This window comes from Eucalyptus grandis, chromosome 4 (assembly GCF_016545825.1).
Source record: "Eucalyptus grandis isolate ANBG69807.140 chromosome 4, ASM1654582v1, whole genome shotgun sequence".
Classification (NCBI taxonomy): domain Eukaryota; kingdom Viridiplantae; phylum Streptophyta; class Magnoliopsida; order Myrtales; family Myrtaceae; genus Eucalyptus; species Eucalyptus grandis.
The window spans coordinates 6517064-6541731 of NC_052615.1; the positions used below are offsets into that span (position 1 = coordinate 6517064).

The 24668-nt window shown below is 38.3% G+C and overlaps 2 protein-coding genes across 3 annotated transcripts; both read left to right on the forward strand.

Annotated features, from left to right (window-relative positions):
- Positions 1-2790: 2790 nt before the first annotated feature.
- LOC104440791 (la-related protein 6A) lies at positions 2791-9311 on the forward strand. Its single transcript, XM_010053763.3, has 11 exons — positions 2791-3155; positions 3385-3466; positions 4679-4773; positions 4860-4931; positions 5015-5094; positions 5230-5314; positions 7407-7454; positions 7560-7625; positions 7729-7866; positions 8530-8623; positions 8716-9311. Exons 1-11 carry the CDS (start codon positions 2889-2891, stop codon positions 8841-8843), a joined length of 1155 nt encoding a protein of 384 aa, XP_010052065.1. The 5' UTR covers positions 2791-2888; the 3' UTR covers positions 8844-9311.
- Positions 9312-17269: 7958 nt separating this feature from the next.
- LOC104440792 (phospho-N-acetylmuramoyl-pentapeptide-transferase homolog) lies at positions 17270-22887 on the forward strand. Of its 2 annotated transcripts, XM_010053764.3 has the most exons (8): positions 17285-17659; positions 18124-18198; positions 18449-18666; positions 18789-19239; positions 19350-19414; positions 20625-20818; positions 21024-21232; positions 22509-22887. In XM_010053764.3, exons 1-8 carry the CDS (start codon positions 17552-17554, stop codon positions 22689-22691), a joined length of 1503 nt encoding a protein of 500 aa, XP_010052066.2. In that variant the 5' UTR covers positions 17285-17551; the 3' UTR covers positions 22692-22887. The 2 variants fall into 2 exon arrangements, with proteins under 2 accessions (XP_039167503.1, XP_010052066.2); XM_039311569.1 differs by lacking the exon at positions 22509-22887 and having other exon boundaries at positions 17270-17659; positions 20993-21165.
- The last annotated feature ends 1781 nt before the right edge of the window (positions 22888-24668 follow it).

The window sequence follows — 24668 nt, forward strand, 5'->3', positions numbered from 1 at the left end:
GGAATCCAAAAACAGCAAATCGAGCTAAAGGTATCGCATATGCACCTACGAGATGGGTTCCTTCAGTGAAGGGGTCTCTAAAATACAATATCGATGGATCGTGGCTAGCCGGACAAGCGGAGGGAGCCGTGGCTGGGATTTGTAGAAACGCCAAAGGCATCATCACCGATGGCTTGCTTTGAAGATCCATGGTGATTCTTCCCTAAATATCATAGCTTTAGCCCTTCGCGTGGTCTTGTCATGTTCTTTCTGGAAACAGAGCAGAGGAAATCTTTAGCTTCAGTTGACCTGTACTTGGCGATGGAAGTGGAGACCGATGTGGAAGCAATTTTGAAGGACTATAGGGCTTTGATAGCCCGACTGTAGAAGTCTTAGTGCACCATGTGCCCAGGGAAGCGAACATGCTGGTGGATTGGACCACAAAAGCTCATCGGGAAAACCTTCTCCCTATAGTTGGCTGCATAATCCCCCTATGGTTTTTATTATGTGTTGATTCCAAACTCAGTTGCATTTTGGCAACTGTTTAGTAATGAATTCTTCTTTCAACCCAAAAAAAAATCCTCCAATGGCCTCCCTATCACTTGCTTTTATGATTTTAGAGTTTTTGTTCCTCAAAAACCTTATTAATCTAGAGAAGATATGCCATGGCCCTGTGCTTCCTTAGCAAATTAAAAACTGTAAGGGTCAAAAAGTGTGACAGAGTAAAAACCTTGTGGTTTCTTTTAGAGATGTAAAGACATGTACAATTGAAATATATGAAAATATAGGAAGGTGACTTAATGCAAGCTATTATCGCAAATAATGTGGGAGAAGATGAAATTATTGGCAATGACATAGTTGATTTGCCCAATGGACATCCTTTGAAATTTAGTAAATTACCAAATATGACAAGCTTTTTTCAGGTAACTTTTCAATTTTTCTTGGAGTCAGTCTATTTTATTGGTAGGGTATAAGTTTCCTCAAATTCTTCATCTTGCAAGCACTGTTTTGATAATATATTTATAAGTAGATTTATTATAAGATATTGGTGTTGGATGAACATTAGTGCATATTACCTTAAACCTTGATTACTTATATATGATACACTTTGATTCGGAATACAATCAAATTTTCAATAAAATGTTGAGGAAACAGACTAGTAGTAATGTAGAAGGTAAAAAAAAAAAAACATAAAGAAATGGAGAGAGATGGAGGCTAGAGAACCATTGAACCTCATTGACAAAAACATGCATCTTATGTTCATGAGATGCCAAGCAAGCAAAGATTTTGGTTGACCGATGAGCCTAGAGTCTTATTTGAGACTACATTAGTCACTTTAGAGCTTTATTTGAGATAATGTTCACTTTGAGCCTTTTTTTTTATAAAAACAATCCTACTGTAGACTCTCATTTAAAATTTCCCCTCTTCTACTTTAGTAAGCAATTTGGTTTGACATCTTGAACATATACAACATCTTTGTTATACCCCTTATCTTTTATTATTATTATTATTTTTTTTTTATTTTTTAGTGATTCCATGTTCAAGAAAAGCCCATTATGCAACGATAATTATTAATATTTTTCTATCGATTCCTAGTGCTCATTTGACTCTCACCTCAATTTAGATATGAATTTTCTAAGTTGGATTAAATCTAGAAGTATTTTAACAATATAAGTCAGGTTGGATATGATCACTTTGTATTAAATGAAAATGGGTCAATTTGAGTCGGATTATTGTCAACCCAACCTAAACCCGACCCAATCCACCCGTTTGATGGATCTAAACACGAGTAAGGATGGTGTGGGTTTATTTTACCCATTGATAGTAAGTATGAAATTTCACACACTTGCTTGTGATGATTCATTTCATAATGGCAACATAGAATGCTTTCCAAATTTTACGATATGATACAAGGATTGGAATCCTTCATATTTGAAAAGAGGGTAAATAAACCATCTTAAAAGGGAGGAAGACGAATCAACATATTGAATTTCAATGGCAAGGGATGGAGGCAACGAGAAGCAACGACAGCTTCATCGATAGTGGCGGCTGGACACGATGACCATGGAGGTTTAAGGGCATTTCAGAGAGTGTTTGGGGAGAGGGGGAGGGGTAAAGAGGGATGGCAGGGTTAGGGTTTCCCAATCCAATTGGCAACTGAGCGTGAGCACCAACTCAATGGTCGATCACCTATAGATACATCGCGATGGTGTATTTTCATTATGTTGAAACAAATTGTATGTTTCGATATACAAAAATCTAGCAATGACTACATTAACTTCATACTACTCCTTAATGAATACTAATTGTCTTGATTGTATCATCACATCTTAGCAATGCTTAGCATGTATATCTAGTAGGATCATGTAGAAGACCTAAATCTATTACAAAACACACATTCGCAAGAATATCAATGAATCATCCAAGTTAATCGAGATATTCCCATTTCTTAAGTATATCTTTCAAATCCATTAACGGCGAATCGACAATCTTGATTGAGTGTTTTTGGTGCGATCTCAGCTCGAGTTACGGGATATTTCATTCATATCGTTATATGTTGCCCATTGAATGGTATTCCTCTTGTCCTAGCAAGAAAAGAAAAAAAAAGAGGTAGAAGAAAGAAGTGGAAGAATCCCGAAAATAATTTACCTTTGGGTAAAAGCCCAAACCCTAGAAGACCCCAAAATGCCCCAAAATGAAGTAACTTTGAATTGTAATTACCCAAACGGAAAAGTAAAAAATCTCCAAAGGAAATGACCATTTTGACCTCTCCCTGCTTTGACTATCTATAAGATACCAAGCGAAGCGTCCACTTGGAAATCGAGAGAGAGAGAAGGAAAAGGGCGGGATCGCTCGCTCGCTCCCCACCGACCGAGTCCCCTCCTCCTCTCTCTCGTCCGCCCTTCACCATGGCCCCGGAAGGCGAAGCGGAGCCCCCCGCCGCCGCCGCCACCGCCGCCGCGGGCGACGGCGAGGAGGTGGAGCTTCTGCTGCCTCCGCCGCCGCCGCCCCTGCCCGATCCTGCCTCCGTCGGATCCCCGGAGGAGAAGGCCTCGAGGGACCTATCGCCGTCTTCTGACGACGACGCCAATCCCGATCATGGCAACGATGAGGGCCTTGCTCAGGCCGCCGCCGCCGCCGCCGCCGATGATCTCAAGCAGAAGATCATCAGGCAGGCAAGCTCTCTCTCTCTCTCTCTCGCTCGTCTCTTGTAGGTTAGCGATGTTGTGGTATGTTGAGTGCCGTTAAGGCATACTTCCTTGACGTACGGGTTAAGATTGTGCGAGTTGATATGACCTGATGTGCCTTCTCTATCAAGTTGTTTTCTTTTTTGAATTTTTTTGGGTAGATGAGAGACTTAGTTTGGAGTTCTTGTCCTGATGAAATGCTCTTCTATTTTTGCAGGTGGAGTATTATTTCAGCGATGAAAACTTGCCCACTGATAACTACATGATGGGTTGGATTAAGAAGAACAAACAAGGATTCGGTGAGTAATTTCCTTTCATGGTTTTTTATTAGCATCGGTGGCTTGCATTGGCTATTGCCGATTCTCGAGCTTTATAATTCTTCACATGGAATTAGGTAATTTCCTTTTGTTTTTCCATATGCTCTTCTAAGCTGTTTCGTATCGGTTAAGATTTATCGACAAATTATGAGGTTGCTTAGGCTTAGGCTCAAGGATGCTAATGGTGCGGTGAGTTTCCCATTTGGCACTCAACAGGGCAATGGCAGAGTCAATTAGATTACAAAGCTTTGATGAGTAGCTGACTGAGATGGGGAATGTTACTTACTCTATTTATTGATGGGAAATCGAGCCTGATTAGGATATATCTAGTTTCCCTCATCAATATAAATTAGATGATAAAATTCTTTCTCATTAAATGACTAATTTATTGTTTTCATAACAAAAAATCTTCGTATGTGAATGCTATATAAATTGTTCTAACCCTTAAGGCTACGTTTGTTTGGCGAAAAATCAATGATTTGGAAAATAGTTTTCCAAATAATGACTACTTATATCGTTAAGAAAGATAAATGAATAGAAACTTTTTTCATCGTCTGCATAAATAGTTAGGTATAGAATGTTATTGATGGTGAAAACATTTTTCGTTGACTAATTTTTCTAAATGATATAAGTAATCATTTTTTGGAAAATGTTTTCCAAATCACTCATTTTCCGTGAAACAAACGTACTCTAGAATCGTGAAGGATCTCTCATATAAGTTTGTTTAGATGGAATCTGTCCATGAAGACTATAAGGAAAGGAAATTCTAGAATAAAACGCGAGAGATTCTCTTTTTGAGGTGGGATGCATCAGCATTGCAGTGTTGGTCCATTGCTCCTTTATTCTATGTGTTAACGGTACTAGTTGTTGAAAATTAGTGGATCATAGGGATTAAATTGTTCTGAATTTATATGCAACTACACTGGCTTAAACATCTTCCATTTTTTTTTTAAGCCCTAGTAGCCTGAATTGCTGATTTTGGTGCCACTTAAATGAGAAACGTTGTTTTTTCTCCTCTTCTTTTCGTTTTATTACTCTTGTGTACGCCGGTCACGCTTTGCCTTGCTTTGTCTCATGACATTTTCAAAGTTTTAAGTTATCACTAAACATGGGTATGTTGCATACCTATGGTGAATGGCGTATTTATACATATTATTTTAAGCTTAGGATTTATGCAGGTTTTTGTTTTTGCAGTTCCTATTGGGGTAATTGCTTCTTTTAGGAAAATGAAGAAGCTAACCCAAGATCATTCAGTTGTCGCAACTGCACTGAAAGAGTCTACATTTTTGGTGAGCTCCTTTTTTACGCCATAGATATGTAAAGCTTGTAGGTTGGCATTGGATTGGTCCACAAATACTTCCTTTTGTCACTGCAGGTTGTGAGTCCAGATGAAAAGAAGGTGAAGCGGCTTCATCCTTTTCCAAGCACAGAGGCTCTGGATCCAAAGGTATGTTGAGAACAGACCAACTTTTTCCTTCCTATCCTACTGTGTATTGTGGATTTCACTAACACTGAATATCTGCATTCTAGTTATGTACTGTTCTGGTGGAGAACCTACCAGAAGATCACTCAGTGGAGAACCTTGAGAGAATTTTTTCAGAAGTTGGAAAGTATGTTTTCTATTTTTACCTTTCTTACAAGACTTCCCTTTCTTAAAAGAAAATTGTGTCCACCTACTTCACTTTCTTTGTCTTTCCATAACACACGTTTGTGCACGCGCATTCTAATTAATCTTCGGTATGTAGGGTGAAGAGTGTCTCTGTCCACAATCCAAGTGCTGTAGAAGAGCCCAAAAAGCATGGCAAGCCAGAAAAACTTCATAGCACCAAGGTATTCATTTAGATGCTTGCGCTTTTCATTTGAAGCCTGTGCTGTTTGATAATAATAGTTTTGCTTCCATGTTCATCCAAATCTAGAGTATGCATTTCATTTTTTTTCTTTCCTTTGAGAGCTTATATTAGTTTCTTGCAATTTTTGTGCAGTTTCCTTTATTTAGGTTTGTCTTGAAGAATGTTGTCATGGTTGATTTTCTTCATTTGAAATTTAATCAATCTTTTGAGATGGCTGTTTTTAATGATACATGGGATTGATGCTGAAGGGCTATGATTCCTTTAATATGTTTGTCGAGTCCTGATGGATGATCATGTAGAAGCTTACCCGAATCGTTTTAGATGTGTGAAATGATTTCAACATACTGTGATGCAATTTCAAGCGGACAACTCTAGGATGAACTTAAGTAAAACTTTTAGCAAAACCTTACTGATGGTATAAGACTAGATGGGTCTTTTTGGGTTGGGTTTTTGGGTTTTGGGTTTTTTTTTTTTTTATGGTTTTTTGGGGGGGGGAGGAATGAGAATTCATGTGGTTGACAGTTTGGTGGAGGAAAAATTCTCTACTTATGGCTGCAGCCTTTCTAGCACCATAAGTATTGAGGAACCTTGAATTCATATTATTTCCTGTTTAATAATTTGGTGGACTTTTCAGCTTATTAATAAAAAGTTGAGGGGAGGGGTTGAGAACTCACGTGGTTGACAGTTGGTGGAGGAAAAGTCACTACTTGTCAATAATATATTTGTCGTTCAGGAAGCTGGCTGCAGCCTTCTAGCACCATAAGGATTAAGGAACCTCGAATTCATATTATTTCCTATTTAATATTTTGGTGGACTTTTCAGATTGTTAATAAAAAGTTGAGGAGATAGCATAGAAAAGGGCCAAATGAGATTCTGTGTTGATTTTGCACATCCAAATGTCAATACATTAGGCATATTGATCCACCATGACAGCCATTAAGGCTGATATGTCTCCATCATGTCCATTAATGCCTCTAGAAGTTTACACCGGTGTAAAAATAACATTTCTTCACAGTGCGCTCATGCTGATAGGACACCGTTTAAAATATCATGGAGCTTGTTATGACTAGAATAAGTTTGTTTAATGATTAGGTCTCAACCGTAGATGGATAAACATGAGCTGAGGCTTAGATGGATATCTTTGATAAACATGAAACCCTTTGTTAACATCATGAACCCATTTAACATGTGCCGAGGTCCAGATGGATGGCCCCATTATATGTTTATTGCATTTCCTGGTCAACTTTGATATGCTGGTAATTCCAAGTCCTTTCTTCAACTACATCTAACCCTATGAGGTTAAAAATAATTATTGTTTGTCCTCTTAACGTAGAAAACACTGCTGTGCCACTGGACAATCTCTTGTAGAACTTTTACAGTCAAGGTTAAGTTTCTTCAAAAGGCACTTTCCCACGTTGCGAAAGCCAACTGCCAGTTTTCCGTGTAGTCTGGAAGTATTCTTAGTTAGAAAGAATCAACATTAGCTTTTGGCCAGAAACCTGTGGTGGATAAACTAAATAGATTTCGTTTTCTCTTTTGTTGAAGAATGTTCTTCGTTATGTGATTGCAGGTTTTGTTTCCTCTTATCATGTGAGTGCAACCATAAGATGCATGTATATGATTGTAATGATATTTGTTTTGCTTCCTAGGAAACCTTGGATGACTTCTCTTTTCTTTCAGTATTGACTTTCATGGTTTTGATCATGATTTGATATCGAATCCTCAGTGATGAATTCTTATAAAGGATAAATGTAAGACAATGCTTCGTATAAATGTTTCCCACTGTTACTTCAGGTTATTTCAACACATGCTCAAGTTTTTTCCTCCTATTTTTGCTCAACCAATGTTAAATAGAGGTCTTATTTGTGCATTGCGGTGGTTCAGTGGATGTGGGTTTTGAATTGGCAGTTTTTGACATCATGCTCAATGTTATTCCCTCTTCTAGAGTTGGCACAGTTTCACTCTGTCTATTATTCGTAGAGATGTCTTTTGTGTGTGAGTGAATTTGAGTAAGTTTGGTCAATTATTCTCCAGTTATTTTATCCTAATTCTTTTTTATGCTTTTGTTGTAGTTACATGCTCTCATAGAATATGAGACTGTTGAAGCTGCTGAGAAAGCGGTGAGTGTCAAGTCTTTTTAACCTTTAACACTAAAACATTTATTACTACAGAAATTAAAGGAGCTGTCTCTGCAGGAATTGACTTTTCTCTGATGACTTGATTAGGTTGCTGCTTTGAATAATGAAGAGGACTGGAGGAATGGCATGCATGTCAAGATTCTTAAGCGCATGGTAATCAGTTTCAAATTTCTCTCTTTCTCTGCAGGATCAAATATTGGACATTTGCTTTCCTTCCTCCTTTTCTAATGGGAAGAAATTGTTTCTTTTGCTTCAGGGCAAGCAAGGGCAGAGAAAAATAAACTGGAGGGTTACTGTATCTGAGAGGAATGGTTCTGCTCATTTATTCAATCAAGTTGGTGTTGAGGAAGATCACAAGTTAAGTGAGCATCATGATAGTGTGCCTGATGAAGAGGTGAGTGATTCTGCATCTCTGATGTTGTGACTATGACTTGAATTAGCTCTTTTATAGTATAACATCTGGCTTTACTTGGAATGGTAATTTTTGCATAGTTATGTTGACTAGCTTGTGGGCACATGTCATGCATGTGCAAAGTTGAGTCGTCACAATTCATACTGGCTTTTAGTGGGATAGAAGTTAAATAGGGAGTGAGTGGTTTCTCCACATTTGGGGGTGTTCACTTGACAAAGTGTAAAAGGAAAAGAAAAGTCTAGAAGTTGAATAGTGAGTAATTACTCAACAGTTGTGGGTGTGTACTTGATAGAGTGTATAAGGAAAAGAATAGTGAGACAATCTGAACATTAACTATTGACCTTTCTTTCATTTGTACAAGGATAATTATAGCAGTTCCAGACAAAATGGAGTTTTCCAGCTATATATTAGATAAGCAATAGCATTGTGCTTTCCTTCCACACTCCCACCTGAATAAAGGGGAGGGGTGACGGTTCAAAGCTAATTAACCTTATTTATTCATGATACTGCAACTAGAGATATTAATTTTTTTTTTCTGCCTTAAAATAATGGATGAATTTGGGGTGTATTAGTGAAAGGGCAACATGAGAAATTTTCGAGTTCTTTTCGTCACTTTATCATTATGTCTCTCCTTTGATATGCAAGGATGGCGACCGTATTCCCAAGGACAAAAATGGGGATAGAAGCCGAAACCATGGGCGACCAAAGAGATACAATCATCGCGGGATGAATGGATATGGTATTCCGTAGTGATTTACTTTTTTTCTTTTTCTTTTTTTTTTTTCTCTCTTAATTGGTATTGATAGCCAATGGTTTAAAATCTTTTGACAGGGCATGGAACTACAACTTCTACACACATTGTTGAGCCCTCAAAACCTCCTTCAGGCCCAAGAATGCCTGATGGAACAAGAGGATTCACCATGGGACGTGGGAGACCTCTGGTCCCTGATCTAAGTTAAGCAGATCTACTGTCATATGGAGTGAGTTATAAGGCTCATGCTCAGTTAATTCATTGCTCAAAGATTTGATTGAATGTTTCCAGTGTGGTTGTGGATGTACGGTGGATTCATTGTGCAAAAGAGATGATGCTGTGCATTCATGTTTTGTGAGCAAAGGGATTCTAATTTAGTAGTAAGAAAATTCGGTCTCCTGAGCAGCTTTTGCTGTAGCTTCTGATATTGGGACTTCATTGTTAGCTTGTGACAAAGACTAGAGTCGCAAGTGTTTTCTTGGTTGGTGATCGGAAACTGTAACTTATGTAGTTTATGTAAAGTGGCATAGAAAAAATGTGGAGAATGATATTGGAGGTCTTTAAAGAGACCTGGGGGTTATAAACAAGGAACACCCCCGATTTTTGTAGCCTGGTTTTGTTGACCTCTGCATTTGTTGATAAATAATGCCATTATGGGTTTTGGTGTTGTTTCTAATTGGTCCCTGCTGTTTCATTAATTCAAGCCGGGTTAAACATCACATTTTCAAATGCATATTTGTATTCTTCTCTTTCTGTACCGACTTTTGAAGCCTTCGCATCCTTCTGACACGAGCTTCAAGTATGAGCTCTCAAAGCCGCTGGAAGAAAATCTATAGGCTATCCTCTTTTCTATGAACGATTGACATGTAAAGCGTGTTCCTTATGGTGGAACTTACGCGTGTTCAGTCTCCCATTTAATACGAAGCCACTATGCTAAATGCTAAGAGTGAGCGCACGCGCGCGTGCTCGTCTGTTTTTTCGGCTTTCGTGTACTTACAAGAAGGAACATCTTTTTAGGGATTTTCCATTTCCGTCTGATTTGGCGTTTCTATTCTCTAACAACGTGCGGTGATCGAGACATTGAGCAAAACTAAGCCCCGCTGGTTGCTGAATTCCCTTTTCGCCATTGATGGTTTGATGAATTATAGACTATTACTCTTTGCTCTTGCTATCAAGCCAAGCGTGCTTTTCTGACGTTTGTGCCTTGATTAGCGAAGACCGCCAGTTGCATCTAGCTTATAGCCCAACTTGCTTCTTTTACAAAACAATATTGAGAGCTTAAGAGGGGTGGTTGGTCATCTGTTGACAATTTGCATCTTTGTTTCGATCAGTGGCGTTAAGAGCCATGTTGACAATTTGTTCACGTTAACTTTATCAATGTTAAAAAGGAAAGAAGCTTAGAGACGCAAAGACGAACAGGGACGACATTTGCATTTTAGAATTAGAATGCACAGAGTACGTTAGAGACGTCATTTATATTACGGTTAAACCAGAAGTGGGTCAAAAATTCATATTTTAACTCATATGATGTTCTGACTTATATAAATGAGTTGGTTTTATTCAGTAAATGAGTTTAGACTCAATTCATTTCTATGGTTCTCTCTTCATTCTCTCACATTCACTCGATCACACTCTCACTTTAGTTTGCGTATAAGTTTTTCTAGTTTTTATTAAATATATAAGTGTTTTAGCAATATGAGTTACATCAATATATATTGGGTATAGGTTGCTAAATTTGCACTAAATAAAAATTGATCAAAATGGGTTAAATGAGTTTATTTAGGTTGGATCATCTTCGACTCAACCAAAACTTGATACGACATACCTATTTGACGGGTCTAATTATATAATACTTTGTTCTCCCAAACGTGTTTGCAAGGTTTAATCCAAGAAGAAAGGAGAAAATAGAAGTGCCCTCGAAGTTCTTTGACCTTTCGCAAATGGGGTGCTTGACACTGCATGTACTTCTCGCGTCTTTCAATAAACGTAATTGTAATTGGTTATAAGATGAACAATGATTTTTTGGGGGTTGTGCATCGGTTGGAAGGCGCAAGTATAGTAGTCAATACTTTCCATTGTCGACAACTGTAACAAAGTACGTAGTTTTAATCAAGGCAATGAAGGAAGCGCTTTGGCTTAGAGGTTTGCCCATTGATCTAGGATTATAGCACGAGAAGATTGTTGTTTACTATTGTTGAGGCTATCAAGGGAACTTAGAAAGAAGGGTTGAATAGGTTTTTTTTTTTTGGTCTAAAAAGGGTTGAATAGGTTGAGTGAACATTCTAAAAACTTTTGCGGAATGTCAAGCAATCGGTACTCAAGGTAGTAACAAGAACATACTAGTGTATGTGATGCTAGTAAGTGAGTCAGAGTGAAGAAAACAGGGCTTGGCTTTATATCCAACCTTACATCCACTATTCAACTAATAGCCTTAACAGCGGTTGGATTCCACTAGTTATTAGCAAACCAAGTTACAACTAGCTAGTATTATTCTCTTTACACGATAAAACATATTATTGGGATGTACACACTTGCACTCACACTTGTATACTTGTCTAACTACTATTAGAGTGCTAAAGTAACTTTAGAGAGACACTTGGAAGAATATCAGAGATAACATTGTGCTTAGAGTACAAAAACAGTATTTCTCATATCTAACCCTCTTCACATCTTCATTCTTCATTATGTATGGAAGTCTTCAATCTACCGTTGGAGACCCTTTAAGAACAAGATCAATTAGCCATTTGAGAGTCGCTAGAGAACTTGACCAGAATCGAGATTGATCTTCCAATCGCTTCCTCTATTTATCATAGGTTTTCAAAATGGCTTATGCTGCAAGTGTCTGGTCTTTGAAGTAGACATTATGTCAATTGCTTTTCTGGTGCCTTTCTCGGTTTTTCAACTATGAAGTCTAGAACCACAATGGCTATTTTCTATACTATCAATGATCATCTTCTATGTTTATCTTACCATCATCAGAGCTGACGCATCAAACATCATGACTTGATACTTCACCATGAACAGGTGCAAATTGTGAGTGACTTGGTTGACGATCTTAATGATGACATTGATCAAGGTGACAAATTTTGACAAGACTACTGATCCTTTTGTTTCTATCAATGCCCAAAAACTTTCAAGAATACTGGCCTCAACAGAAGTATCTCCAAGCAACCACGAAGAAAAGTGTTAAAAAAGTCCTAAACCTTTTGTATTTATGCCATTTTAGTCTTAAACCATTTTTTACGCCAATTTACTTCTAAACATTTTTACTTAGTGCCGATTCAGTCATTTCTAGCCAATTTTGGCTAGATTTTGCTGACTAGACGTCGGCCGGCTAACGTGGCTTTATTGGTGCTGACGTGGACAACTTTTAATGATGTTTTTATATTTTTATATTTTTCTTTTTTCTTTTTTCCTTCCCCTCCTCCAATCGGTCGTCGAACCTCTCTGCCTAGCGCGAGGCCACCCTCGTGGCCACTAGCGAGGTGGCCAACGTGGTCTGCCGAGGTCTGGTAACTAGCTAGAGGAGGGGAAGAAAAAAAAAAAAAGAGAATAAAAATAAAAATAAAAATTCAAAAATATTAAAATATTATTAAAAGTTGTTCACGTCAACATTGCTCAGGCCACGTCAGCCAACTGGCATCCAGTCAACAAAATCCGGCCAAAATTGATCAAAAATTACTGAATTTGCACTAAGTAAAAATGTTTAGGACTAAATTGACAAAAAAAAATGTTTATGACTAAATTGGCACAAATACAAAAGGTTTACGACTTTTTTGACACTTTCCCCGGCAATCATGAGATACATTCTTATCGGTGCTTGTTCAACTCAATAGTTATAGCCTTGATTCTCGTCTTTGCTGATGCAAAAGAACCAATGACATCTACAACACATAGTTACCATCTATATACATCTTGATAAATATTAGTTCCAAAGACAATTTGGTAATCATCAAAATTTATAAAAATGTTTTCCCAACAACTATATCATTTAGAGTGTGGTACCTTTGAAACAAATGTATCACGGCAAACAAAGCACATTGATGATGTCTAGTACCACCGTAATTGTGCTATTGTGTCACGGAAAATATATCTTTTGAGAAAGTGCACATAGTAGATAATTCGGCAATTTTATTAATGAAGCTTATCTCATTGACCAAGTTCAAGTACTCTTCGGACTTGATCGGCGTTTGTAGCGGGGGAGTAGTTCAAGGGGCTCAGGAGAGACAGCGGTCGATGAAGTTGGACTTCTCGCCATCAAGGGGCTCAGGAGAGACAACGGTCGAAGAAGTTGGACTTCTCGCCATAGAGGACATTTGTTTTTTATAGCTTTGAGGTAATCCCAATTTATTTGAAATTCGATCCAAAATTGAATTGCAAGAAAATCAGAGTCACATTAGGAAAGTCCCAAATTGGACTCTTTCCAACAGGACCGTGGTGATGCAAAAAAGGATATTAATTTTCCATTTACTTATCAAATTTGAAGTTTTTGTTGACGTCGGAAAGGACTCATAGTCTGTTGCATGCTAATATTTTATTATGAAGTTTGGTCTTGTATGCATAGTGAGTGTTTTTTTTTTTTTTTTTTTTGTGACCCAGGGAACCCACTGCACGGCCGGCAGCCAGGGAGTAAACCCTGGGGAGGCACGCAAGAAACCACCACCCACACACCTCGGGCAAGACATCACGCAACGCTTCAGCCTCGCAGGGGCTTCGAAACTGGGACCTCCTGCGTGGAGTCCAACAGCCCTACCATCCACGTTGCAACGATGGGTGGTATGCATAGTGAGTGTTGGTGGTTTGTTTGTAAAATAAACCAAGAGATGCTTTGTTTCACATTGAAAAAATGCCAGTGCGCACATGGACGAGATTTAACACTAATCAACGAATATTATTTTTATTTATTAAAATTCGGATTAATTTTTATGAAAAAAATAACCATAGCGTCTTATTGAAATAATATAGCTATTCACAAAAGAGTTATGGTTATATATATATATATATATATATATATATATATATATATATATATATATATATAATTTCGAATTTCATTATTTCTTCCCATGGTGATCTCAAAGTTTGTACCTGTTCAACATAACTTTTTAATTATTGAAAGGTTGTGTCTGTTCATATATAATTTCTTGTTTTTTTGCTATTAATTACTGAATGTGTTTGTTCAATAATAATCTTCTTCTTTCATTTTTGTTTTCTTTCGAAAAGATGTACAACCATTATTTCTAATTATTTCCCTTGAAAGACTCCAAAGAAATACTAGAATTACTATATAGTATTCTCAATCGATACTTTATTATATTATGGAGAATATTTACCGGTGACCATTAATAACGTTGTGAAGCAAATAGTTTCTTTAAAAAAGAGACATCACACCTTAAAGTTTGATTTCTTTGTTCTTCCTAATCTTTCGTCATATTTTCCCAACAGTGGGTGCGCTTGATATATGTGAAAACCTATGAAAGACATGAAAAGCATCAAGAGCAGTTATTCAGGAAAGTTGAGAGTGTGACAAAACGGGGACGATGACCATGCTAGAATCAGAAGGGAAATGACCATGCTCTCCAACCTCTTCTTGGTGCTCTCTCTCTCTCTCTCTAGCTGAAAGGATAATGAAAAGCGGTGAGAGGAAACAGATAGGACTTCGATTTTATTCAACATTCGAAGTTGCACATCTTGTTCTCGTTCTCGTTCCATGTCCCGTTTATTACCAGCTTCTAAACCCATATTTTATCTTTGGATGTGGATCGAAAATAGATGTGCCCGTGTCCACTGGACCGAAATGCGAGTCAGTCTACAGAGTGAAGAGCGGAGATACTTGGCTTGGCTTGGCGAACACGTTCAATCACAAACACGGCATGGAACAAAAGTGAAGCCCTCGGGGTGCCTTGAAGGTTCTGGCTTGGAATTGTCGGGGACGTCGCTTGGGCCCAACACTAGGTGCGCCCCTATTTGCACTTGTTAAGGAAGAACCAAAGTGCCAAAAAAGTCCAAAACCTTTTGTGTTTGTGCCAATTTAGTTTTAAACCTTTTTTTTGTGTCAATTTAGTCCTAAACCTTTTTATGTAGTGCCGATTCAGTCATTTCCGGTCAATTTTGATCGAATTTTGCTGACTAGACGCTCGCCGGCTGACGTGGCTTAATTGGTGCTGACGTAGACAACTTTTAATAATATTTTAATATTTTAATATTTTTGACGTGGCCTAATCGGCACTAAGTAAAAAGTTTTAGGACTAAATTGATACAAATACAAAAGGTTTATGACTTTTTTGGCACTTTTTCCGATTATGCATTTTGATGTAAACCAAGGCTCAAGTTTTCACACACGCCATTTAGTTTCGCTATCGAGGTTACTTCTTCTGTTTGGAGAAATGATTCATCGAAATATATGAATTCTTTGCTCTTGTTGTGGGACTAGCAAGTGGACTTTGTTTGCTCCGTCTCGGGAGCTATGATGTAAGTAGGTGAAAATTTACACTCTTTTGTAGCATTCGTTTCGATGGCATAACTTTTTAGTCGATTGTTTGAGCACCAAACTTCCATAAAATGAGATCAACTGACGGTTGGTGAATATTGGAATGATGGATAAAAAGGTAAGGCGGTGAATCAACGTCGAGAGGGAACAAGAAAGGAGACGAGGAGTTGGGTTAGGTATGAAGCGCAAGGAAGTAGATCAATGGGGAAAATTAGTTGTGAGGATGGAGTAAGTGCAAACGATGGGGTAGATGAGGAGAGGAGACGTGAAGTTGGAATTAATTGAAAGCTCCAACAGTATGGGAGATATTTATCCAGTTCTTCCTAAACTTACAGTGCTGCGCCATCAATTTAGTTTTAAATTTTTTAATTCGATCAATTTAATTTTAAATTTTTTAAACCAATTTATTCCTACCAATTTTGGCCAAATTTTTTTTGCTAATGTAGATATCCATTATTCTACATGGCACACATAATGCTAAGTTGATTTTTATAGTTTTTTTAAAAAATTTCTGAATTTTTTTTTTTCTTTTCTTTCATTTTTCTATTGTTTTTTTCTCATTTCCCTCCATTGGTCATTGGGGCCTCAACAAGGGTCAATGAGGGCATCTCGGCCTGGATTGCCATGTCAACTATTTTTAACGAAAAATGACTGGAAGAAATATATTGAAAAGTCCTCAAAATGTTTAGGATTAAAGTGACTAAATTAGAAAATTTATGACTAAATTAATCGATGCATGATAGGTTTAGAACTTTTTGGAGAATTTTCCTACACCAAAGAAAGTAAGACTCTCGTTAGGAGGGAGAAGAGTTCCCAAGTCATCTTTAGACGTTCATATTTAGAGACAGGGAGGGAGGTCACAACAACAATCATGTACTATAGACACGACATAAAGATCATGCCCGTTGGTCACATGGGGTTTGCAACCACCTAGAGAATGCCGTAGCTAGAAATAGGCGGTGCCAATTCTAAAGTGGTATGATAAAACCTATAGACATCGGTTTCTTGAAACCTGCAATCTATCCTATAGTGTTTTTAAATTTATTTCAAAACTTATTGATTTGATCTGTTCAATTGTCCCCCTGCTATTTTGGAATTAAAAAAAAAAATCATCATTTGAACTATTGACACATTCAATATGAAAAACACAAGAGCACTCACAATAAAGTACATGTTCATGTCCAAAAACCCTATAATATAACGACCGCAAAGTGATATATCAAAAATAAAGATGCTTCCTCACACCATTTTGCACATCTAAAAACATTACAGTACTATTAAAGTATTGTATAGGGTACCGTGGATCTTTTACGAGGTAACCTATACAAGGTACAACGTATAGGATACACGATATGAACTTAAATCCCAAAGCCTAATTAGTGTTTTCCGATTTCGAAATTTCGGTACTTGCAATCACCGTACTGCTTTTGATATCCATCTCGGAACCTATCTAGTCATATCACCTTCGAAGATTCTCTAGGACACCCTACCTCGTGATACACCAAATGGTCAGCTTGAAGCATGTACGCATCTAGGCTAACAAATTTTTAACGATGCTAAATCTGCATCAACGAATTCATCATCGCAATCGCCTTCCAAAAATTGCAGAAACAATTTTCAAAGGGAAAGAGAAAATGTATGAAAGACAATTTTGAATTTCGAGCATCATTATTAGCTCATGGATTAATATCCCAAAAACTCCTAAATTGGAACATCTATGAGAAATTTATTCTAAATTAATTTTTTTTACTACAAAAATAAAAAACACAAAAATTATATATATATACGCGATAAATTTACCTAAATATATGTGCGACAAATTTATCTTTCGTTAGTTTTTATTAAGTTGAATTAATAACATGAACAATCATAAACTGGTATGTTTATGATAAAACGAAGAGTAAAATCCTAAATCGATATACTTATCAACTGTCATATATCACATGCTTACTAATTTGGAGTATTTTTGTTAAAAAAAATTATTTTAAGATAAATTTATCATGAGTGTATTAATTTATAATTTTTCATAATATTAGCCTCGTGCCCATCCTGTCTAAGGAAGTGATACAAATCACTAACGTTTAAAGAAGAGGTGCGCTCTAACCCAAAAAAGAAAACAAAAAAAACAACAACAAAAAGAAAAGAGGAAGCGATGCACGCGCTCCGGGAAGGCGCGTGGCGGGGGGGCCCAACTGCCGGTGTTCGCCGATCTCAGGTAAGCGAAGGTTTCGAAGCTGCGACGTCGGGTTTTTCCCCCTCTCGCCCGTTGCGTATAAATCTTAGCTCTCCGCATTTCCCCCCTCGAATATTCTTCCTTTCTCTCTCTTGATTCGATCTCTTCTCCTTCTTCTCTACTCCTCCGCCGCTCCCCTCGCCGGCCGCCGATCTTCGGGCCCGCCGCCTGCCGCCTGCCGCCGGACCACGCCATGCGCGCTCGTCTGGCCCCCTCCGTCGAGCTCCCGATCCCTGCTCGCGCCGCTCGATCGCGCCGTCCGCCCGCGCATCGCTCCGCCGGAGCTCGTCCCGCTCTCAAGGTAACGGCTCTGGTGCTTCCCGCCGTCGGTTTCCTTTCTTTCCTGCTTCGGTTTTTTGGTGGCGGAAGGGAGAGATGGCGAGCTCGCGGATCGGAGATGGAGTCGATGAGCGTTGCGCCTCGATTGCGAACGCCATCGGACTTTCGTCTCTTGCGATCGGTCGATTGAGGTGATTCGAAACTCGTCGGTCAGTCGTGTGGAGAAAAATGGAAGGGAAACAGCGGAGGACTTGCTTAGGAAGGAGAGGAAGATGCTCTGCTTCTGTCGATTACTGTTTCGTTCGGTGAAGTGTGTAAATCGATACGGACGTGAATGAGGCGTCATCTGAGTTCAGTGGAATTCCTTCTTCCCCGTGCGGCCACTTGAATGTGCTTATTTGCAGCTTTCGAAGTCTTAACTTGTGTGGCTATACGCTGTTTATGTGCCCCCGATTCACTCTTTATCTGCTTTTTTTCTTCAAACAGATACATAATAAAACTTTCCAGAGGCTTGGTTGTCGTCTGCGGCAGAGTCCCATTTCGTGCAGGGCATTCGATGAGGTAACCTTTTTGCACGCTAATAGCAAATATGTTTTGCTCTACGCAAGTTTCTGCTGTTTTAGGCTTCAATCCACTTGCATTTGAATCTTATATGCTATATGTGAATCGAATAAAATTTACTTTGTATAAGGTATCCCATTTCTCTTTACCTCTGAGTAAAGTCACCTAGTTCTCTTGTGGGTTCATGCCCTTGTTTATGATTCTGTTAAAGTATCTATGACGATTCATCATTTTCTTTAATGTTCTCTAGGACTCGATTGATATTCCATCCCTTGATGATTGGGGTGGCAGTGAGGGTACCAGTGGCTATATGATTTCATCCAGTGATGGTGAAGACAGTGACAGTGAAATGATATTAAATCCGAGCAATGACATGGATGTGCCGAAGTATAAAGTATCGACGAATGATGCATTAACAATTACTGCTCATAGATTTGCACTGATTGGCAGGCGCCGGAGGAAACGCAGGTATTTAGAACTGTTTCAAATGCATTTGGATGTGATCAAAGATGCTTATTGATGCAATGATTTATGAAGGAAGATCATTTTCATACTTATCTGGGATTCTTTTCAAATATGTATACTTGCAGGATCAAACATGGGATTTTGAACAACATGGGTTTGATTACTTTCATGACGACCTTCATTTTACTCTTGGATTGGTGTGCTTGGCGGATCGTCAGATTACCGCTGCCGCAATTTCACTTGACCCGCCCTTTTTTCATGTCGGCTGTTATAGCGTCCTGTATAGGCTACATATTTGTTCCCTTACTTGACAGTTTTAATATTTACCAAATCCTCCGTAAGGAAGGGCCTGTGAAACACTATTTGAAAAAGAGAGCCCCCACAATGGGTGGATTGTTTTTCGTGCCCGTTGGTATAGCCGTTGCACAGGCCATAGCTGGTTTTTCTTCAACTGAAGTTACTGCAGCTAATGTGGCAACTCTGGCATTTGCTGCAATTGGGTTTATAGATGATAACTTAACCCTTGTCAAGAATCGAAATCATGGTTTATCTGCCTGGTCGAAATTGTTGTTAGAGGCAAGCTTTCTTACATCAATTCCTTACACTGATTCAGATGTCTCCTTAAGGTGCCTTTAGTCAAAGAACTCTTGATAAATATCTCAAAACTGATTCTGAATGGTTTACAGGTTGTTGTAGCGACAAGTTTCGCTTTGTGGCTGGATTGCACAAGGATATCATCACCTTATGGCATGTATACCTTCTTGTAACTAATCTGATCAACTTTATCTGATGGTAACTCACATATCTAATCTTGTGCCAATGTTTAAGAAAATTTCACTACTGAAATTTTTCTGGTGCTTTCATCCGTCAATTGGTGGAAGACACTAAAATGCTGCGAGAACATTACGTAAACGACTACTTTTAAGGTACTTACTATTTTTTGGCATGAAAAAAATCAGATGTGTATTCTTCTTCGAAGTCATCGCTTGAAAGGTAATAGCAATTAGAAAAACTAGGCGAACCGTGCAATTTACCTAAAGCAGAAGATGAACAGTTTTAAGATCCAACTTAACTGAAGGAGAGTCTGTCTGTTTGCAGATGTCTTATACATAAATGACTCAGACAACAGCATATGTTTGGTCAAGAAGTACTGAGACCCACTTCTTCCCGACTGATCCAGCTTTTCAAGTTCTGTGAAATTTACCATGGACTTTAGTAGAAAATTGAGATTTATACTGATCAATTAGAACTGCATCCTTCCACTAACAAATGATCAATCAACAACCTCTAGTACTATTTTCTTCTCAAGGAGTTGAATTTATGTGATTCGCTTCTTGTAGATCAGCACTTGCATCTCATTCTGCATTCATGAGTTTCTCTTTGTTTAATGTTATTTTCAGTATTAGTAAAGCAGCGACATTGGCATGTCTTTGTCTCAACTTTTATAGTTGCTTATATCATGTTGTAAGTTTCTTTCTTTTTTAAGAAAAAAAAAATGTTTCTTTCTGTTTTGCATGGGGACTTCTCCAATTGGATGGAGTTAAAGAACACGAAAAGTTGACAATTTGCAGATCCCTAATTTAGTGGACCTTATATTATCCTTTAGGGGTCAGAATCATTTGAATGACATTTACCTCTTTCCTTTTCCCCCTCTACTATTAATGAACTAGGCCATGTAATAAAGTTATTATGAGAACATCCTGAGTGTTCAGTATTAGACAGCCAAATTCTGTGACGAAATTGTTGCGAATCTGTTGATATAGATTATTTCTCTTTATTAAGATGCCATGCTTAGCTCCTTTTCATCAATAGCTTATATGTCCATTGGTTGTATTTTTAAGTTTGATATGTTTGATATTTTTTTGTTTAGCTGATAAAATGTTGACTTCCTACCGTGGCATTGCCTCTCTATTAAGCATCCATCTATTAGTTCAAATCACTCATTTGCCTTCTTAATGCAGGAAAAAGTTGGTTCCTCTACCAGCACCATTGGGCATTGTATGCCTGGGAAAGTTTTATTCTTTGTTGACTTCATTTTGCTTCGTGTCTATGGGAAATGGGATTGATCTAACTGAAGGTCTGGATGGATTGGCGGGAGGGGTTTCTGCACTGGCTTTTATAGCAATGTCAGTTGTGGTGCTTCCAATATGTCCTGGTGAGTACAGTGAAGAGTTGAGATAGATGTAAAGTGTCTTCTTATGCATCTGAGGAGTTTTAACAGTGTGAACAGATCTTTAAAATGAGAAAAACTAATCCTTGGAGAGTTTCATTGCGTCAGGTTCTGAGGTTTAACAGTGTCGTTGAGTCAATTTTTCTATGTATGTTTCAGTATACTAACAACTGTTTACATTGGGAGGTAGACCTTTCTATCTTTGGTGCATCAATGGCTGGAGCCTGTGTTGGTTTTCTTTTGCATAATCGGTACAAAGCATCTGTCTTCATGGGTGATACTGGATCTCTAGCACTTGGTGGAGCACTAGCTGCAATGGCAGCCTGTACAGGAATGTTCCTTCCGTTGTTCATTTCATCTGGGGTTTTCGTTGTTGAAGCATTCTTTGTAATTTTGCAGGTTAGTCATGGAATACTTTATTATAGTTTGGTTACAGTATATACTTTTTTGCCTAAGAATATGCGGTGTCCTTTGTCCCTAGCCTGGCTGTTTTTATATCTTTGCCATTTCATCAATTAGATTAAATCTACTGAGGTGAAGAAAATTTAGATGGTTGGAAATATGATCTCGCGATGTAGTCACTCCTGTTACGGATAAACAGTCCTTGTGTTTGACTGAAGGATAACTCATTATCCTACGACTTTGAGAGGACCTCATTTCATTCAGTAGCCTCCTCTGAAGAGACCTCAACATGAGGCCAACATAGGGATATACTCATTTAAAGGAGGGCTACTTACCCCTAAAGAGGACCATAAATACTGGTTTATTCTTTTACCAATTGATAACCAATGGGGGTGACTGCCATTGCTAGGATATATATGTACCCATATATCTCAAGAGAGCACTGCTACCACACAGACAGAATCTGTTGTGCTTGGTCAGTCACCATCAGAAGAATTGATTTCTTCTTTTGTCTTAGGTAAGTTTAATCTAGAGCACAGAGTTAAGAAAGGATAGTTCTTAGCACTGAAGTTCTATTCCTCAATCCCGGAAGAAGTTGCAAATGTACCCAAGTACAGGGGCTCTGCTAAAGGCTTTATCTTATACAGATCAGGTCCAGGTTTGAGCCAACTTCTGGATATTAAGACAATGAACATAACCAGGAAGGAAACACTGGTTAGACTTGAGGGATAACAGCTCCATGAATACTGCCATTGCAACGCTGAATGTGATCACCTGTTGTTGATTTGGGCAAATTGATATTCAACAGGGAGTTGGTCAGTGCAAAACTATGGGGATATTTTTTTAGCATCGGAAGAAATTTAACTCTCAATAAAGATTGTTACAACATTTACCTTTGGACATTAGTTGACATAACTATATTAAACTTTTTTCTGTTTCAGTGGAACACGTAGGTTCTTCAAGTTACTTTAATCATATGTTTTATGAATAAGAGAGGCCTTGAGTCAAATTCCCCCTCCCCTACTTTATTTGATATAATAGTTGAAAGATGTTGGCATTTAGGTTCATTGTGTTGTAAAACAAACTTCAGGCACATTCAAGAAGTTACCCAGTATTCATTAATAATGACAGCTGAAGTTTGGTTACTTTTGTTTTGCATTTACTGCGCCAACTGTCCTGCATTGCGCGCATGTACTGCTAAAAGCAATGGTGATGATTTTTCATATCATATAGCCTTGTCTAATTGTTGGAATCCATTGCATCTATAATTCAGGTATCACAATTCGAAGCCACCAAGTACTTGCGTGGATATGGGGATCGCATTTTTCAGATGGCACCCCTTCACCATCATCTTGAATTACGTGGTTTCAAAAAACCAATAATTGTAGCCGGGGCATACCTTTTATCTTCTGTGTTATCCTTGTTCGCTGGGTATGTGGGCCTTATATCCGCATAATTTTTTCAAAGCAAATTATCGTTTCATTTATAGGAACATTTACTTGGATACAAATTCCTTTGTTGTTTTTTTTTTTTTCTGTTTTCTCCGGCCAAAACTTCATACCAAGTTAACAGATGGTAGAATGACTTTCCTGAGCTCGGTGGTCATGTTCTATTCTGCATACGAATTGCGATAAAAGAATCTCTTCTATTTAGCGGTTCCTCATCTTCAGCTGCTTTGGTTTTCTTCTGTAATTGCACTCTTTCGTCGAGCAGCAATTGCTAGTTTTTCCTTCTTGTGCGCTATCCCACTAAGGGGCTGTTTGTTTAAATTCGTTTCTCTTTCCCGGAATACAAATTTGTTCTTTTGTTTCGGGAACAAAAAAGAATATAAATGAATTTGTTTACACTTTTGTTCTAGAGAACAAAAAATCTATTTTTTTTTCTCCCGGGAACAGATTTGGAACAGAAACAAAAAGTAGAAAAAACTTGTTTCTTGTTCCCGGGAACAATTCCGAGAAACATTTCTTTTTTCTTCTTCTTTTTTCTTTGGCCAATCGCCGGCCTTGGCCATGGCCGGCGATCGGCTGTTGAGGGCCAGCGACCTCATCGAGCGTCGCGGCCCCGGAGGCCGAGCTCGCTTAGCCACCGACGAGGCCAACCTCGTCGGGCCACTACAAGTCGGCGTCGCCTAGCGGTGGCCCGGCGAGGCCGAGCCTTGCCGGTGGGGGTGAGCTTAGCCTTGCCAAGCCTTGCCCAGATCCAAAGCAAGGTCGCCGGCCAAAAGGAAGAAAAGAAAAAAAAAAAAAAAAAATTAAAAATTAAAAGAAACAAAAAAAATTATATAAGTTTACCAAATGTATTTATGTTCTTTTTCTATTCCAAGAATAGAAATTTGAATAAAAATTTTATACAGTTATCAAATACGTTTCTTCTATTCAAAAATTGTTCCCTGGAACATAAATAATTTTTTCTATTTCTTTTCCCAAGAATAATTTTTGAATAGAAATGTTATCAAATGCAGCTCAAAACGTTGAGGGAGATTGATTGGATTTGTGGCTAGCAAGCAGTCCTTTACCAACTCATAAAGAGGGCTTATTGATCCTTTGGAAATAGACTCAATCTTCCATAATTTTTCTCTCTTCCTTAATATTTTCTAGATGCCACTAGGTCTAAATAAGCCAACCTTGTGAGGTGTAATCTATTAAAAAAAAACTTATTAAATAGTGCTTTTCAATTTGATAAATTTCATACGTTTTACTGTCCTTAAGGTTCAATGTAGAGTTAGTGATGCCGGGACACCTAGAGTGCTAAAAGTTGGTATGGGGAGACATTGAAGTGTCAAAAGTTACAAAAGTGACATTTAAGTACCAAAATCAGAGCAAAATTAACCAGTTAAGTGGCAATGGCAAGAAAATCTAGCCAAATTGGGTAAATGACATTTTTCGGCGACATCTTTTATTGAGGTGGCAAATATTTAAAAGAAAAAGAAAAGCAAACATGGATAACAAAAACAACGTCTTCCATCCACGTTGGTTTGGCCAACCTAAATGACGTCATTTTTCCTTGGTGCTAAATGACGTTGTTTAGGTTATTTGTTGGCTTAACCAGACCTGGCTGTCATCGTTTCTCTTCATTCACTCATGTTCACACTAGATCTAAAGCCCTTTTCTCTATCATCGTTCACACCCAAAGGTGGTCATTGCTCGCCGTCGTCAGTCGCCACCGTTGGTCGTTGGTCAGCGTCATTGGTTGTCGTCACCGCTCGCTATCGTCACTCATCCAAATTTAGCATCTTCTCCCCCTCCCCTATGATGAAATTAGGACTCGAACTCATTTTAGGGCTCCAAAGGGAAATTTGAGGCTTGGCGGGGAAATGTGGAGGTCGGCCAAATGTAGGGCTCAGATGGTACTTTAATGTGTGATTTAGGGCTCAAAAGTGATGCTAGAATCCTAATGGGGGTTCGAATTGGCAATTTAGGGCTTGGCCTCGAAA